At 45.9% G+C, this 19,199-nt stretch overlaps 1 protein-coding gene across 1 annotated transcript in view; it reads right to left on the bottom strand.

The window, feature by feature from the left end:
• Positions 1 to 19,199, bottom strand: part of LOC143766619 (uncharacterized) — a 134,436-nt gene that overhangs the window by 32,090 nt on the left and 83,147 nt on the right. Inside the window, exons 7-8 of the mRNA XM_077254426.1 lie at positions 17,725 to 19,115; positions 7,129 to 7,133 (exon numbers count right to left, since the gene is read on the bottom strand). Coding sequence (XP_077110541.1) covers positions 7,129 to 7,133; positions 17,725 to 19,115 — 1,396 coding nt within the window. The remainder of the gene's footprint in view (positions 1 to 7,128; positions 7,134 to 17,724; positions 19,116 to 19,199) is intronic.

Raw genomic sequence — 19,199 nt, forward strand, 5'->3', positions numbered from 1 at the left:
GAGCGCAGATACCGGTAGCCGGAAGACCGAGGTTGTGGGGGTAACTCTATGCCCCATGGCAGAAACCAGCGGACAGCAGATTGCAAATCACCTGTCCACCATTAACACCCGAAGATACAATAGCAGATAGAGCCAGGGTTGTGATAGAGATCCTGTAAAAAAGCTTGAGTTACCTGTCATGCGGGTAGTGTCCTACCTAAAGTGGGACAGAGAGAAAACGTGAGGATCTTGTGTGAGGCCTAAGGCAGCAAGGGACTGCAACACAGCGCTAGAAGGAAGGCTTCCAACCCCACCTGGCTAGGGGGATTCCAGATTCGCTTTCAAGCTGGCCGGACCATACCAGCATCTGTGATCCGGTACCCTGGACTGTGGCTGTCTACCATGAATAAAAAAAAGTAAAGAGACTGCAACCCGGCATCTTCCATTTATTTTCCGGTACTACACCATCCTTGCCAAACACATCGGGAGCCCTGGGGACTCAGCTTCACTGTTGGAAGCCATACCATCCCTGCTGCCATAACATCACCCCAGAGGACACCTTTAAGCAGCGTCAGTCACCCTTGACCCAGTACCACAGGTGGCGTCACAAATTTTTATTATTTCTCGAACCCCTTTAAATACCTTTTCCTTTAACATGGGTGCCCAGGGCCATGGACCAGGTAAATGCTGCCATGACACATTCCTTGAAGTATCAGACCCGATACCGAGTACCCCACAGCCCTGGTGGGAGTTCCAACTTGATCACGAACAGGATGGACCGACCCCTTTGAAATGGGTCTTGTTGGCCTCAGAGACTGTGCTTAACTGTGAGACTATTTGACTGTAAAGTGCCACCAAAACTGTCACTATTACAGCATCATGTGGTGCACAGGAGGAGAAGGGTGTGTTGTTGTGGGCAGCACCTGGAGGAAAGGCATGAAAACCATGACCGCCCCTCATCAATTCTACTATGTGAGAGAAGTATGCCCATCAGCGAGAGAAGTCCACCTCCTGGTCTGGGATGGCAGGAAGAAGAAAAAGAACTGCCCACAAAGACAGGCATGGTGGAGTGGAACCGTGGGAAACCGGACCGAGGAGGAAGTACCGGAAAGCAGCATGGCGGAGGGAGGTGAGCGAGCACCGGAGCGTGGGGTGGAGCAGGAGGACTCCCCCAGTCTCGACCCCAAGAACTGTACCAGCCACCTATCTTGGATCCGGACCTCCTGTGGAAAGAAGTGGAGGAACTTACCCGGCAGCTCGTGCAGATGCAGCTGGAGGCTGTGGCCGGGTGGAAGGAGGCCTTCTTCGGGTACCTTAATGGATGACCGCCAGCAACCTTTTCCGTCCCGGCGCAGGAAAGAAGATCTGGCGCTCCAGAAGAAAAGGTAAGGGGGGCGACCCTGACCCTGGCGGCGGAAGGCCCAACAGCTAGGCCCGAATCACCCCCACCGCTGTACACATCCGATCAGGGTTTTTGGTCCCTTGGTGAAATGTCACCGTACGCCGAGGGTACCTCGGCCTCAAGTCCCGCTGCAACCCCTGCACTAGACGACACCCTGGTGGGCCCCTTACCGACCCCACCAACTCCAAGGCCCGGAGGGATAGGCCATTGACTACACTGGGACCAGGGGGATGGCAGCCTGGACCAGATGACAGCTCTGTTAATTCCAGTCAGTGGGCCCTGGGTTACCTATACCGAACCCGTGGTGTTTGAAGAGGGACCCACAGGAGCGGACTTGATAGCACTCCAAGGAGAAATCCCCATTATAACCTGGCGGGAGTACTCTAGACGTCGGGAAAAGCAGGAGAGGCAGCAGTCCCTGGCAGGGCAGGCATAAGAGGAAGTAGAGAGTTAACTAAATGTTGCTAAGAGTTTAAAATGACTGCTAAAGTTTAAAATTTCGTTTGTTTAAAGAAACACTAAGACCATGGACAGTGAATGGTCCACAAACTTTCCTGTAAATAGTTGTCACCTCCTTAGGTGCTTTCTACTGGTTTTACACATGACCAAAGAAGAGACCTTTCATTATTTACAGTGAAGAAACTGTTTATTAATTTTTATCTTAAAGAGTGTATTTGTCTTAAAGTGACCTGAAGAAAACCGTTTGGCGTGGCCGAAGACAAGGTCTAGATGTTACGCCTTGTAGCCCGCCCAAACCTACATTGGGGGTTTATGACTGTTCCATTAAAAATTTAAAGTTTATTATTGAATACAATCAAAAACGAAACCAAACACTAAATTGATTTCAATTTCAAACACCAGGCTACTCAAAAGTTGACCTACTTATACCTAACAAGGTAGTGATGCGGGATAGGGTGTGGGTGTATTTACTTCCACTAGTCGCCCCTATTTGAACCCTACCTGCCAGTGGAAGTTGACACCCTCTTGGACACAATATGGCACCCCCGCTCCTCGGCGGCTCACCCTGTAGCCCTAAAAGTCCCTTAAAAACTTATAGTATTGAACTCAATCTCAAAACAAAAACACTACAAAAAATCACCTCAGATCAGCTGGAATCTGTAAACCAGTCTAAAGAGCAGTCCAATAATTAGGGGACTATAAACTGGGACGATTGGCAAATTATTACCAGTATCATCCACCAACAAAATTCACTGCCAGGTGCAAATAACCAATATTGATAGTCTGGTGCTCCTAAGGAGTTAATGGGGCAATCATAATTTGATAGCTATTGCTCCCCCTCATGAATCCCTAGAGAAGTACCCTACCTACCAGCAGAGGTTGGCACTCTCTTGGACGCAATGTGGCTCCACCGCTCCTCGGCGCATAACCCTGAGAGCCCTTAAAGTCCCTTAACAACTTCTAGTATTGAACTCAGTCTCAAAACAAAAACACTACAGAAAAATTACCTCAGATTAGCTGAAATATAATCATCGAAGATCAATGGACATAAACTCTCTGTATAGTGGAAACATATCCGTTCAGGCTAGGTCCTAGTCCCTCAATAATATATTGCTGGGTGTTAAATAAACCTTAGGTTGAAAGCACCCTAACTAAAGCTATATCTGAGATCGCATGTCCATCATAAATAAAGTCTTTAACAGCATGCCTATATAAGAGCAACCCTTATGGAGCACATCCAAGATAGATTGATTACATCAACCTCGCCTCGCCTCGTTTTCCTCCCATGATACAGCTCCTTAGGAGGCATATGGGATAATCTGTGCATATCATTAACATCAGAGGTAAATGCAGCGCCTGGTTGCAGGTGTAGATACCTCCATGGCCGAGGTGCCTTTAAATACCTAAACGGCAAAACATTTGATTCCAGGTTAAACACACATAATAAGAACCTTAGGGCTACTTACTATCAATTTGTCCCCATTCTCAAACTGCGCATGTCCACATGCTAGACAGAAGAGGTCCTCTATGTTATTGTCACGATCCATGTTTGGATCTGTGGCAGATCTGGTTTCCTTCAGATTAAAACCTTTTTTCCTTTCAGGTCATCAGGGGTTAATGCAGTTTTTCCCCGGTGGCTGCTGGCAGCAGAGAAAGCTAAGTGTGGTGTTATTGTTTCTTTGTCCCTTTGTTGTTTGTTACTTTCCCAGTGTTGTATTAGTGCAGCGGTGGGACCAGTGCTCTCACCTGCCAGTTCCCTACATAGGGATTAGAGCAGGGTAAGTGAGTGACTAGGTATCCTGGTCGGCGACGAGTTGAAAGAACCCATATAGGGACGGTAGCAAGATCAGGGCACAGCCTCAGGTGAGTGCAGGAGGTGCCCATTCCCCGTTCCCTACCGACAGGCCCACCGTTGTTACAGTGTCCCCGGTGTACCCTTGTGTGTTTCGCCATTTTGTGACCGACCACCCGCCAGGTCGTGTCACTCCAGGACAGTCACATCGTGACAGTTATTCACTAAGGACGCGTGTGCCAGAGGCACGGCATTCCCGCACTGCACATGTCCATATTCTAGACACTAGAGGTCCCTCAGGTAAATCCTCAACAGAGCATGCGATCGCAGCTCGCCCCCACTCTCATGGTGTTATAAACGATGCCACACAGCGCAGGCGTCATGCACTCAGGTTCATAATCAAATCCGCCTGGATTCAACAGTGGTAAGGCTGCGCAGGTGCAGTTAGATATTAAAACATCAGTGCCTGCACAGCAAGAAAGCTAAGTCCTAGCACCTAGCCTATCAAATCTTGTCAAGTTTAACAATGGTGTAACTGCGCAGGTGCAACCAAACTCCAAAGCAGCGGCTCCTGCACAGCAAAAGTGCCATATCATAGCACCTACCCCATCATATTGTCGGACACACATCTTAGAGTTCCACACATTCCCCCAGGTTGATGGTGCCAGGACAAATGACATCATATCCACAAAGGTACAACCAGCGAGCAATATTGCCCTCATATTCTCAGCCATGGATCCAAATTCCCTCACTTGTACAGTATATTATGCCCTTCTTGGCCCCTATTATTATTCATCATGCAAAACAAGTACATTACAAATTAGAGTATTATTTACGTGTGTCTCCGCATTCTATGCCCTCCCAAAGGTTCATAAGGGGCTTACCCCTCTTAGAGGACATCCTATAATGTCTGGGGTGGGCTCATTAAGTCAGAATGTGGGTATATATATTGATAATGTTTTGCGTCCATTTGTAACATCTTTGCCCTCCTATGTACGATATACGTAAGACTTACTTTCAAAAATCGATGGGGTTTTGGTGGAGAAGGGGACCATTCTGGGCTCAATAAATGTTGAGGCCCTCTATAGCAGTATCCCGCACATAAAGGACACCGTTCTCTCTTGGTTCTCCTCCTATCTCTCTGACCGATCCTTCACTGTATGTTTTGCTGGTTCCTCCTCCTCTCACCTTCCCCTTACTGTTTGGGTTCCTCAAGGATCAGTCCTAGGCCCCCTCCTCTTCTCTTTGTATACTGCCCCTATTGGACAAACAATCAGTAGATTTGGTTTCCAGTACCATCTCTATGCTGACGACACCCAATTATACACCTCTTCTCCTGCTTTCATGCCGACCTTTTTAGAAAACATTAGTGATTGTCTTACCGCTGTCTCTAACATCATGTCCTCCCTCTATCTGAAACTGAACCTGTCAAAAACTGAACTCCTCGTGTTCTCTCCCTCTACTAACCTACCTTTGCCTGACATTGCCATCTCCGTGTGTGGTTCCACCATTACTCCCAAGCAACAAGCCCGCTGCCTTGGGGTCATCCTTGATTCCGAGCTTTCATTCACCCCCCACATCCGATCATTGGCTCACTCTTCTTATCTGCATCTCAAAAACATTTCTAGAATTTGCCCTTTTCTTACTTTTGACTCTGCAAAAACTCTTACCGTTTCACTTATTCATTCTCGTTTGGACTATTGTAACTCTCTACTAATCGGTCTCCCTCTTACCAAACTCTCCCCGCTCCAATCTGTCCTGAATGCTGCTGCCAGTATCATATTCCTCACCAACCGTTACACCGATGCCTCTACCTTGTGCCAGTCATTACACTGGCTACCCATCCACTCCAGAATCCAGTACAAAACTACTACCCTCATCCACAAAGCGCTACATGGCTCTGCACCACCCTACATCTCCTCTCTGGTCTCAGTCTACCACCCTACGCGTGCCCTCCGCTCCGCTAATGACCTCAGGTTAGCATCCTCAATAATCAGAACCTCCCATTCCCGTCTCCAAGACTTTACACGTGCTGCGCCGATTCTTTGGAATGCACTACCCAGGTTAATACGATTAATCCCCAATCCCCACAGTTTTAAGCGTGACCTAAAAATGCATTTGTTCAGACTGGCCTACCGCCTCAATGCATTAACTTAACTATCCCTGGGTGGCCTATCAATAAAAAAAAAAATTCAGGTTCCTCGCATCATGTTCTCATACACTTTATGCAGTTAATAGCAGTCTGTGTCTGTACTGTTACATACTTAGGCTGTTAACTGGTTCATGCAGCTTTACATGAACACCCGAGCCTAACACTATGGCTGGTCCAAATAACTAAAGCAATTGTTACCATCCACCTCTCGTGTCTCCCCTTTTCCTCATAGGTTGTAAGCTTGCGAGCAGGGCCCTCATTCCTATTGGTATCTGTTTTGAACTGTGATTTCTGTTATGCTGTAATGTCTATTGTCTGTACAAGTCCCCTCTATAAGTTGTAAAGGGCTGCGGAATATGTTGGCGGTATATAAATAAAAATTATTATTTATTATTATTATTATAATGGGTCTCAAGGCACTAGAATATTATTTGAGAACGAGGGCTGTATAATCTGGTGGTGGAGTTGATGGAATTCATCCTGACCCACAGCTATTTTCTTTTTGATGGCAAGTACTTCCACCAGCTCAGGGGGACTGCAATGGGTTGCTCTTGTGCGTCATCGTACGCACATCTCCTCCTGGGCTGGTGGGAGGAAACAATTGTCTTTTCAGGAACAGATGGATGGTGGTCTCATAAGATATTGGCTTGGTACCGGTATATAGATGATGTCTTCGTCATTTAGAGTGGGACAGAAACTGAATTCCATAGTTTCGTGCGGTAACTGAATGTGAATCCCATTGGTCTGAGGTTTACATCAGAAAGTGATATGTGTGAACTAGCCTTCCTGGATGTTAAGATAACTATAAAACCCAATGGTATGCTGGACACCAGGCTATTTCGTAAGCCTACAGCCACGAATGCCCTTTTTCGGTGGGAGAGTCATCATCCTATGTAAGGCACCTTGGCCATGGAGGTATCTACACCTGCAACCAGGCGCTGCATTTATCGCTGATGTTATAGATATACACAGATTATCCCATATGCCTCCTGAGAAACTGTATCATGGGAGGCAAACGAGGCGAGGCGAGGTTGATGTTTTTAAGATATAAGTACAGATAAGTTTGCCAGTATTGACTGGGTTTTATTATCGTATCTGTTGACCTACTTTAGGCATAGTGCAAGAAATGTTTATCCCTTGTATATGGATTTAGGATATTTTCTTTGTTAAGGGCATGTTGCAATAACTATCTTGGATGTGCTCCATTAGGGTTGCACTTATATAGGCATGCTGTTAAAGACCTCAATTATGATGGACATGCGATCTCAGATATAGTTTTAGTTAGGGTGCTTTCAATTTAAGGTTTATTTAACACCCAGTCATATATTATTGAGGGACTAGGACCTATCCTGAAAGGATATGTTTGCACTATACAGAGAGTTTATGTCCATTGATTTTCGATGATTATATTTCGCTTTGGTTCTCATAACTGGAGACCTCACTGAGATAATCATATTTTTCTGAATATGTTGCACTATGATTCTTTATTACAGTTTTTTCTAGCTGATCAAGATCCATTAAGAGCGTTAGACTATCAATATTAGTTATTTATACTTGGCAGTGAATTTTGTTGGTGGCTGATACTGGTAATAAATTGTCAATCGTCCCAATTCATAGTCCCCTAATTGTTGGTCTGCTCGTTAGACTGGTTTACAGATTCCAGCTGATCTGAAGTGATTTTTCTGTATTGTTTTTGTTTTGAGACTGAGTTCAATACTACAAGTTAAGGGACTTTCAGGGCTCCCAGGGTAGCCGCCGAGGAGCGGGGGCGCAACAAGGAGTCCAAGAGGGTGCCAATCTCCGCTGGTAGGTAGGGTACTTCTCCAGGGATTTATGAGGGTGAGCAATTGGTATCAAAATATGATTTCCCCATTAACCCCTTAGGAGCGCCAGAGTATCAATATTGGTTATTTGCACCTGACAGTGAATTTTGTTGGTTGCTGAAACTGGTAATAATTTGCCAATCATCCCAGTTTATAGTCCCCTGACTGCTCTTTAGACTGGTTTACAGATTCCAGCTGATTGGAGGTGATGTTTTTGTAGTGTTTTTGTTTTGAGATTGAGTTCAACACTATAAGTTATTAAGGGGAATTCTAGGTCTATCAGGATGAGCTGCAGAGGAGCAGGGGCGCCATATTGCGTCCAAGAGGGTGTCAACCTCTGCTGGCAGGTAGAGTTCAAATAGGGGTGACTAGGGTGAAGTAAATGCACCCACACCCTATCCTGTATCACTACCTTGTTAGGTATAAGTAGGTCAACTTTTGAGTGGCCTGGTGGCATTTTAAAATTGAAATTAATTTAGTGTTTTGTTTGGGTTTTCATTGTATTCATTAATAAACGGTAAATTTTTAATGGAACAGTCATAAACCCCAAACGTAGGTTTTGGGTGGGCTACAAGGCCTAACATCCAGACCTTGTCTTCGGCCACGCCAAACTGTTTTCTTCAGGTCACTTTAAGGGTACTGTCACACAGTGCAATTTTGATCGCTACAACGGCACGATTCGTGACGTTCTAGCGATATCGTTACGATATCGTTGTGTCTGACACGCTCCTGCGATCCGGATCCCCGCTGAGAATCGTACGTCGTAGCAGATCGTTTGAAACTTTCTTTCGTCGTCTAGTGTCCCGCTGTGGCGGCATGATTGCATCGTGTGACACAGGTTGTATACGATGTGCGCACAGTAACCAACGGCTTCTACATCGCAAATACGTCATGAAATTATCGCTCCAGCGCAGTGTATTGCAACGTGTGACCGCAGTATACGACGCTGGAGCGATAATTATACGACGCTGCAACGTCACGAATCGTGCCGTCGTAGCGATCAAAATTGCACTGTGTGACAGTACCCTAAGACAAATACACTCTTTAAGGTAAACATTAATAAACAGTTTCTTCACTGTAAATAATGAACGGTCTCTTCTTTGGTCATATATAAAACCAGTAGAAAGCACCTATGGAGGTGCCAACTATTTACTTGAAAGTTTGTGGACCATTCACTGTCCATGGCCTCAGTGTCTCTTTAAACAAACGAACTTTAAACTTTAGCAGTCATTTTAAACTCTTAGCAACATTTAGTTAACTCTCTACTTCCTCTTATGCCTGGGACTGCTGCATCTCCTGCTTTTCCTGATATCTACAGTGCTCCCGCCAGGTTATAATGGGGATTTCTCCTTGGAGCACTATCATGTCCGCCACTGTGGGTCCCTCTTCAAACACCATGGGTTTAGTACAGTTAACCCAGGGCCCACTGGCTGGAACTAATGGAGCTGTCAACTGGTCCAGGCTGCCATCCCCTGGTCCCAGTGTAGTCGATGGCCTATACTGAAGGCTTCGGGATCCGCAATCCAGAGCACTGCTAACAGGGCTGGCTGAGACCAGCCAGTCTGAAGGCACATCCAGAGTTCCCTTTGCAGGTGGAAATCAGTGCCTACCTACTAGCGCCTGGGTGTTGTAGTACTTCCCTGCTGAGCACCTCGGGATAGTCCTCACAACTGTCATGTATGTTTCTTATGTTCTTTCTCTCCGTACCACAGATGATATGGATAGGACGCACCCGTATGACGGAGTAGGCCTGGAGCTATTTTATAGGGACCCTAGAGATGCCCCTCTCCCACAATTTGCCTCCGATGTCTTCATTAAGTGAATTAGGTGAGACAGCCAACCTATAATCAACTGTCCTGCCGCTGTTTGAAGTAATGCGTGGAGCTCAATACTTCCTCGGCGTTCCGGCCACACGCCTCAGTGGGATGTTGCCGATCTCGGGGCACGACTCCTACTGCTTCTCTCGCCTTTTTGCTGTGATCTCGTTTCTCACTTCTCCACAATAAACCTCGCTTCTTGTCTTTTCTTAGGATGCCGCCGCAATGTTGAGCAGGCGCGGCTCCATAACGATCTGTCCTGTTCACTAGGCCACTGTCAGGATCCCACCCCTGACAGGGACCCCCCCTGAATCTTCCCAAGCAACCTCTTCTCTCACTAGGTGTTGCCTGGGCAAAACCCAGTCAGCTTCTCCATAACTTCCTATCCAGCCCCTAGTTTTACCCAAGTGTGAGGAGTGGCCTAATACATAGAACCCTTTGCTCCCCCTGGTGGCCAGAGTGTGAAGTGTAATGTGTGACTGTGATACCTGGTCAGGTGAACTCCTTTAATGCAATCAGAGGTACCATCACTCCCCTTAGTGGCAGAGCGACATTACTGCAATGACCAGGTCTCTGGGGCACTGCACTCCCCCCCCCCCCCCCCGGTTAAATCCAGTACTCCCGGACTGGGAAGAAGAACAACAATACATGTTAGCAAAAGACATACAAAATTTTGAAATGCAATGAACAAGTAAATTTAACAGTACTTCCCTTTATGGGAGGTGAGGACACTTGAACTTTACAAACAGAAACATATTTAAAGTTTTTAAATAACACTTATTAAATGACTAACTATAAATAGCCATCTTTACCCAGCCAGGTATTCTACCTATTAAGTGCAAATTCTGGAACAATAATTTAACTTTTCCTTTAAGGGCGTATAGGCTGAACCCACTAAAGTCTTACTATGAGCTCTAAAATATAAATTAACTTTGTCTTTTTCTTTTCTAAATGCAATATTTTCTTTACTCTCTGATTCTGAACATGCAGGACCGCCTGGCTACTTGTCCGGGCCTACTGCCTCTTCTCTTTTGCAAGCTTAATTCTTCTTTATTCACAGTATAAGGTCAATCAACCATCTCTCTATGGTTTCCAGGAGGACTCACTAACCCCTATGGGTTCACTTTCTTTGAAATTCGGCTTTCAATTCTTTCCTGTCCTCAATCTCTAATAACATCATTAAACATGTTCTATTTTAAGTAACTACACACTATCTACTACTATTCAACATTTTCAAAGTAACATTATACTTAAGTGCAAGATGTGAACATCCCCTTTAAGAGGAACACCAAGTCTCTGAGGTAGTGCAACTCTCAAGTTGCGAGTCCGTTTACAGCAGGAACTCCGGCGCTGTTTCCAGGAACAGTCTCTTCAAAAGCTCCTTTTCTTGTAAAACCAGTAGAGGGCACCTTTAAGAAGGTGTGAACTATTTACAGCATCAGTTTGTGAACCATTCACCGTCCATGATTCGGCAGTCTTTAAAACAGTGATGAACAAAAAGCAGAAAACCAAAAAGCAAAAACAATAGGGATCCCGGGTAAACAAAGGGATCCCTTTAAGAATAACACTGGTCGGGTATTAGCAGCAACACGGAGACAAACAGTTAAATGAACTATTTACAGTTTTATGGCTTTAAGGCTTACTCCGGTTCTGGCAGCCTCCACCGGGGCTTTACCTGACAGGTGGCCCTCTGTGGCCCAGGCAGGCTTGACTCCAAGTCTACTCCCGGTGCCAGGTACACTCCATGAGTTTGAGCCTTCTGCACGACCAGGTCGTGCACTGCGATGAGTGTCTGCGTGGGCCGGTGGATAACGCTGGCAGCGGCAGAGGCTGCTGCAGCCGCTTCAGCGGCAAGCTCCTCCCCCTCGGTTCTGGATACCGCCAGGACGGCTGTACAGCACTGCATATCCCGGGCCCACCAACCTCTTCCCTTTAGATGCCGGCGATACGTCACCACATCTCCCGGCCTCAAGAGGGACTTGGCGCCGTCTCCACACAGGCAGGGTTCCACCTCGTCCCGGGTGATGCGGACTCTCAGGGCCGCTCCAATTTCTTGGACGAAGCCTTTCCCCTCCTGGGGCTGGTAGACAATCACAATGCCCCATTTCGGCAAGGAGCCATCCAGCAGCTCACCTCGCACTTCCCGCTCCACTTCCCACTCCACTTCCCGCTCCACTTCCCGCTGGAACTCCGCGATTAGGTGGTTCCGATATTCTCCCCAAGGGAAGGGCCCGAGGTCGTGCCCCCTCGGTAATTCAGGGCCAGGCGGCGGGGCCATCAGGGCGTCAATGGTCGCGGTAGTGACTGGATCAGGTGCGGGGGTGAGGCGTCCTCCCCGGGGGTCGCGGCACTGAGAACTTACGCTTGAGGTAACTCCTCCGGTGCCACTCCACTCTCCTGAGGGAGGTGTACGGACTGGGGACCGTTCAGGCATGGGATGCCCCCCCGGCAGCTCCCATGGGTCCAAATCCTCCAGCGGGGGCATGTCGGCATAGTCCTCCGGTGACGGGGGCCAGTGCGGGGCCTTTCTTTTCTGCAGGAATTCTCTGGTCTTCAGTCCCACCTCATCTGAGTCATAGTTTTGTTTCTTCGGTCTCCGCCCCCCATAGAAGATCAGGAGGCGGGTTTCAGCTGCTGACGGATACGTCCTCAGGACACAGTAATATTTAGACTGGGCGGCCATTGTCTTTCGAGCTCTTCAGCTTGTGTACGCCCGCTCCTCGGCCTTCTTCTTCTCCTGCGCTCCTCTTGGCGCTGTAATGGCGGCGGTTTTGGCGGGAACTTTTGGTGGCAATAGCAATACACAGTCTTTGCAATAAATCACGGTTCAAGCACAATTCAATCACAGTTCCAAGGCACACATGACCTGATTCTTCAGGCTTAAGTAGATCCTGTTCGTGACGCCAAGTTTGGAGCGCTCCCAGACGCAGGGCCCTGGAGTACTCGGTACCGGGCCTCTCTGTCTCGGTCTTGGGGTTGTCACGGTGGCCTGACCCGGTCCATGACCCTGCTAAGGGGCGTCCAATTAAAGGTGGTGGTGCGTTGAAATAACGAGGACACAGGGTTGCAGTCTCTTTACCTCTTTACTGAAGGCTTCGGGATCCGCAATCCAGAGCACTGCTAACAGGCCTGGCTGAGACCGGCCGGTCTGAAGGCACATCCAGAGTTCCCTTTGCAGGTGGAAATCAGTGCCTACCTACTAGTGCCTGGGTGTTGTAGTACTTCCCTGCTGAGAACCTCGGGATAGTCCTCACAACTGTCGTGTATGTTTCTTATGTTCTTTCTCTCCGTCCCCCAGATGGTTCTCCCACCTTTTTGCTGTGATCTCGTTTCTCACTTCTCCACAATAAACCTCGCTTCTTGTCCTTTCTTAGGATGCCGCCGCAATGTTGAGCAGGCGCGGATCCATAACGATCTGTCCTTTTCGCTAGGCCACTGTCAGGATCCCACCCCTGACAGGGACCCCCCCTGAATTCTTCTCTCACTAGGTGTTGCCTGGGCAAAACCCAGTCAGCTTCTCCCTAACTTCCTATTCAGCCCCCAGTTTTACCCAAGTGTGAGGAGTGGCCTAATACATAGAACCCTTGGCTCCCCCTGGTGGCCAGAGTGTGAAGTGTAATGTGTGACTGTGATACCTGGTCAGGTGAACTCCTTTAGTGCAATCAGACATACCATCACTCCCCTTAGTGGCAGAGCGACGTTACTGCAACGACCAGGTCTCTGGGGCGCTGCATCTGCACTGCTCCGCAAGGCTCTGCATGGCTCCGCAAAGCGAGGCTCTGCACTGCTCTGTAAAGCTCTGCGCCTCTCTGCATTGCTCTGCATGGTTCCACAAGGCTCTGCACCTCTCTGCACAGCTCTGCCAGGTTCTGCTCTGCAGATTTCATGGACCAGCCAATCCACAGCAAGCCGCCGGGAGTTCATGGACCTGCCGATCCAAAACAAGCCACCTGGAGTTTGTGGACCCACTGATCCACAGCAAGCACCTGCTGAAATCCTCCCAGGTACCTCCTGGACCGATGCCGCAGTGTAGCAGCAATTGTAGAGATCGTAGCTACTCAGATGCAGCAGGAGGAAGACATGAGGTACGTTTCTTTAAAAGAAAATCCGTGCGGGTTTATTTGCTTCATGAACCCCTAAGCACAACAAAAGGTAAACGGCCTTCAGAGCATGCAAAACAACACAAAATGCACTTAGCCTGGGTCTCTGATCCCTCAGGCCTGTGGGCACACAGGCTGGTGTAATGTCCAGCAGGCAGGCTCGGTCTGGAGCCACACACACAGGAGGCCTTCTATCTCCCAAGACACAGACCATGTGCAAACAACAGCCTTCATTATGTAGGCTGTAACCATACCCACAGGTGAGGTATGTGGGTAGCCAGACCCACCTATCTCTCACAGCTACCCGCCACCCGGTCCCAGGAGCACTAAACAACATCTAAGTGCTCACGTGCACTAAAGTTAAATACTCCGGGTTAGATCACAGGAGCAGCCATCCCTGTGACACATACCTTCCCATTGATTACACGGCCATTTGCTCCTTACAGTATATAAAAATAAATCTGCCCTCCAGGCCTTTTTTTACCAATTGAACCAACCATATGAGTGACTTATGCACAATAGTGACTACCCCTCTAGAATAGGAAGTGTGTGGCGTGTTTTTGCTATTGTATCCAAGGTTTATTCATTTTGGATATAGAGTCTGGTGTTAAGTGGGTTTTCTGAAGGCATATTATCTGTGCCTGCAATTTACGTACCTGGGGAATACCATATTCCATTTTCTGGCATTTCCCAGCCACCTAATGTTCCATGAAAGGAATTTAAGTGATGCCATAAAGACTCCATATTGAATTTTGATATAGGATACTATTCCCTTCCAAAGTGTTTACATTTTTATTTGCAGACCTCTCTTGGACGATGAAGTATAGGTACAATGCTTACAGTCAACCATTGACAAATATTGGCCATAGAAATACAACTGGATATGCCTATAAAGTTTCCAAAACTTAAGTATAGGCATAAGAAAATGCTTATTTTATTTTCTATCTGAACCACTAATAACAATTATATTCAATGCATACCTCTTAAAAAAATTATAAAAGGCTTCTACAGAATTGTTGGTCTGACCAACCCAGTTTTTGGTGAACCTAGAGGGCAACTGAGTTTTTGGGCCAGGGATCAAGACGATAGCACCAGCAGAAATGGGTATCTTGCCGCCATCCCATTTCGGATTCTTAATAATCTCCATCCGCCTTTCCTAAAAGTATTAACATGCGGAGGTATCAAATCAGAACATGAATCCCACCCCTTCCCTATACTGCTGGCTAATATATTCAGGGGAGGTAAAACATCTTTTAGTTAACCAGTTTATTAACATTTCAACAAGTCGATGTAAGAATAGACTCTGTCTCAATAGTGAGAGAGATATTTCAATTGGTCACTCTAATATCCGCACACAGATGCAGATATAACTATCATCAAATAATTTTTAAACAGTAACGTGCTGGTATCAGGTTAAAAATCTCCATCTAAAATTCAGTGTTAATACAATAAACTCTTTAGATTAATATGGATTTTCATTACTATCTCTGGCGCCTTTGTCTCCCGGAAATTCACTCTGCTTCCGCTGGATTCCGAAAGAAAATTACCCTCTCACCATCTACCACCATTAGCCTGGCTGGGTACGCCATTGAATAAATCACATTGGAACTTTTCAGGCATCTCTTAGTTGATATAAATGAAGCTCTCCGTTTCTGCAAATCAGCTGAAAAATCCGGAAACCACCCGGTGTGTCCTCTCCACCCCATATGCAGCAGAGAAGGTGGCTCCCAGAAATAGATCACGTATCCATTTTTCCACAAAGTCATAATTTCTTTGTAAGCACATTTCCATTTTATGTTCTGTCACTCGGATACGCTCTGGCCAGAGCACCATTTGGTCCTCCAGATTCGAGATTCTGTCCTCCACCTGTTGAACTTTCTTTCCCAGATTTGACATGTCATTGCGGAGGAGTCCCAAATCAGTTTTAACTTCTTCAATTTTCCCAGTCAGGGAAGCTGTGCTGCTTTGAATGGCAGTTAGCAGTTGTGCGGATTCCTGTTTCAGAGTGGGTTCTGAATCCATATCCTCTGGTTCTTGTGACATTGATGTCTCTCCTTGAGACAATTTATTTAAAGGTTTCTGAATTGTCATCAAATTCTTTCCCCTGGCGTAGCTCCTCAGCTTGACAGCTGCAGATTGTGATTTATTAGGACTCATAATGCTTTCCCCAAATTATGTATGCACTATGAGAATAAGTCTTATGACTGGTTATTCAGTATGAATTGATAGGATAGCGTTAGAGGTTCGGATATTAATAGTAAGAGGGTTACAAAGTCATGTTCCTACTCAATTTAGCAGCATAATTATGTGCAATGGGTGCAATTCTCAAACAAAACACTAGATGGCATCAGCGCCCTGCAGCCTGCAAGTGCATAGAGTTTTATCACACTGGCCAAGTGTCTCCAGCTTGCCCCAGGAAATCACTCCAAACAATGAGGGAAGGGGGAAGAGGGGAAGTTATTTACCTTCATTAGTCTGTAAACCCCCGTACTTCTGCTGCAGCTAGCCAGCTATCTTCCACAGCTGTCTCAGGATCTCCTGCCTGCCTCCTCCTCGTGTCTCTCCTCCAACTCCAATGTCTTCTCCACGTACCAGAGAAATCCCAAGATGGCCCCCACACCTCAGGTCAGTTCCTGCCACCAGCGGTCCCGCGTCTCCAGGGGATCAAGGCCTCAGCACCCAGCCCACAGGCGCTCTCCTCAGCCCCCTCGATGCCTTCAACTCATCCGGGAATCGACCTGCAGGTGAGTCACTGACCGTGCATAGCAGATGTCTGTCGACTCCGAGCGCATACAGCGAGCCGCTGCCTCAGCTCTGCATGTGTGCCGTTTTGCGGGACAAGTGCTAACTCAAATCCTTCCTGTCGGCTCCCTGGTGTCTCCTCCAGCCAAACTGAGACAATAACCTGCCGTTTACTAGGCAGGAACCCGATGTTTGTGAAAACGACGGGGAGAGCTCAGTGCTGCACGTCTGCTCTCTTCAGTGTCTTAGCCACGCCCCATCTGAGTTATTTTTGATGGTCAACAAAATATGATTTTCTAGTAATTTATTTTTCACACTCTACTGTAGGTATGATAATGGTTTCTCTCTGTGTGAGATTTTTGATGTTTAAAGGGGATATCCACTACTTGGACAAACCCTTCTCACTGGAATGGAAAAGATTTATCCAGCTTCTACTCTACAATTCCAAGACATGTTTAAAGTTATGAAATCTTTATTTTTTCAAAGTTAAAATATATATTCTTTTTTTCTTTCTTGGTTGAAACATGCAGGGAAAATGTATTTAAAGATCATAGAAAACATAGGGAAAAGACTAGTAGAATTCCAAATGCTTTTTGAAAGCAAGTGCATTCTTAAACTTGGTTCACTATCTTCACTCTTTGGACACATCAAACAATAAGAGTAAGCCAGAGAGCAGCTGCAGCCTTGGCTTCCTTTTGATGTTAAATACATCTGAAGGCAGGAACAGTGAATCAATCAGCATGGGAAAACGGGAAAAAGGATTTTCACAGTGCTCACCAGAGGAGTATCACAGGACCACGGGTGCCAGGTTCAATGTCGCTGGAGTCCACTTGTAAATGCAGGCAAAAAAGAAAAAAAGAGCACCAGTTGATTTCCATAAAAAATCAAATGTTGTCTTATTTAATCCAGTATTTGTAAAAAGTTAAAAACATACATGTGGCCTGCAGGAACAGTGAAGCCAGTGCTTATTCCGCGCTGGGCTTGTGTTATGTAACAACCTCACATGAGCCCCGGGAACGTGACTGCTAAGACCCTTGAACAGCGCAGGCATGCAAAATGAGTATGAGTGTTTTTATTTGAAAGAGGACAAACATGAGGGATGACAAAGTGTTGTCCTAGTAATGGACAACCCCTTTAAGAAATACAATTTTCAGTTAAAACATTTCCAACATTCTTAACATGAATCCTTTGTGATTTCTCTGATGTTAAAGAGTTGATTTTAGTGTAAAACATTTCCTACATTATGAACATGAAAAAGTCTTCCCCTGTGTGGATTTTTTGGTGTATAACAAAATTACATTTGTTTTTAAAACATTTCCTACATTCTGGACAGGAAAAAGGCTTCTCTCCTGTGTGACTTCTCTGGTGGTTAAACAAAGCTGATTTCTGATTAAAACATTTGCCACATTCTGAACATGAAAAAGGTTTTACAACTGTGTGGGTTCTCTAGTGCGTAACCAAAGCCGATTTCTGTTTAAAACATTTCCCACATTCTGAACAAGAAAAAGGCTTCTCCCCTGTGTGGGTTCTCTGGTGTGTAACCAAAACTGAATTCTCGTTAAAACATTTGACACATTCTGAACATGAAAAAGGTTTCACCCCTGTGTGGGTTCTCTGGTGCGTAACCAAAGCTGATTTCTGCTTATAACATTTCCCACATTCTGGACAGGAAAAAGGCTTCTCCCCTGTGTGGGTTCTCTGGTGCGTAACCAAAGCCGATTTCTGTTTAAAACATTTCCCACATTCTGAACAAGAAAAAGGCTTCTCCCCTGTGTGGGTTCTCTGGTGTGTAACCAAAACTGAATTCTCGTTAAAACATTTGACACATTCTGAACATGAAAAAGGTTTCACCCCTGTGTGGGTTCTCTGGTGCGTAACCAAAGCTGATTTCTGCTTATAACATTTCCCACATTCTGGACAGGAAAAAGGCTTCTCCCCTGTGTGGGTTCTCTGGTGCGTAACCAAAGTCGATTTGTGTTTAAAACATTTCTCACATTCTGAACAAGAAAAAGGCTTCTCCCCTGTGTGGTTTCTCTGGTGCGTAACCAAAACTGATTTCTGTTTAAAACATTCCCCACATTCTGAACAAGAAAAAGGCTTCTCCCCTGTGTGGTTTCTCTGGTGCTTAATCAAAACTGATTTCAAGTTAAAACATTTCCCACATTCTGAACAGGAAAAAGGCTTCTCCCCTGTGTGGGTTCTCTGGTGTATAACAAAATTACATTTCTGGTTAAAACATTTCCCACATTCTGAACAAGAAAAAGGCTTCTCCCCTGTGTGGGTTCTCTGGTGTGTAACCAAAACTGAATTCTCGTTAAAACATTTGCCACATTCTGAACATGAAAAAGGTTTCACCCCTGTGTGGGTTCTCTGGTGCGTAACCAAAGCTGATTTCTGCTTATAACATTTCCCACATTCTGGACAGGAAAAAGGCTTCTCCCCTGTGTGACTTCTTTGGTGTATAACAAGATGGGATTTATCTTTAAAACATTTTCCACACTTGGAACAAGAAAATCTTTTCTCCACTGTGTGAATTTTTGGATGTTTAAGAAAAGACTTTTCGATGGGAAAACTGTTTCCATATTCTGGACATGAAAATGGCTTCTTTGATTTAGGAGTTTTTCCGTTTTTAATGCTTATTTTGTGACTTTGATTTTCCTTAGCTGTTGCCAATGAATCAGAACACAGGACCTGTTTCAAAGGATCAGATGATAATTCTTTGCTGTGAAAGGATGATGCTATATCTGGAGTAATGGCATTAACTTCAATTGTATCCAGTGGGATCTCAAAATCATCTGATCTAATAATTAAAGATGTCAGCTGTTCCTCTGATCTCCTGGTACAGTCATCTGCCAAGATATAAACCAGTTATTATTTTTGAATAAAATATCTTGAATGACATTTACCATTTCTACTTCAACTGTCTCTAAAAA

Source organism: Ranitomeya variabilis, chromosome 4, assembly GCF_051348905.1.
Source record: "Ranitomeya variabilis isolate aRanVar5 chromosome 4, aRanVar5.hap1, whole genome shotgun sequence".
Taxonomy (NCBI): Eukaryota; Metazoa; Chordata; class Amphibia; order Anura; family Dendrobatidae; genus Ranitomeya; species Ranitomeya variabilis.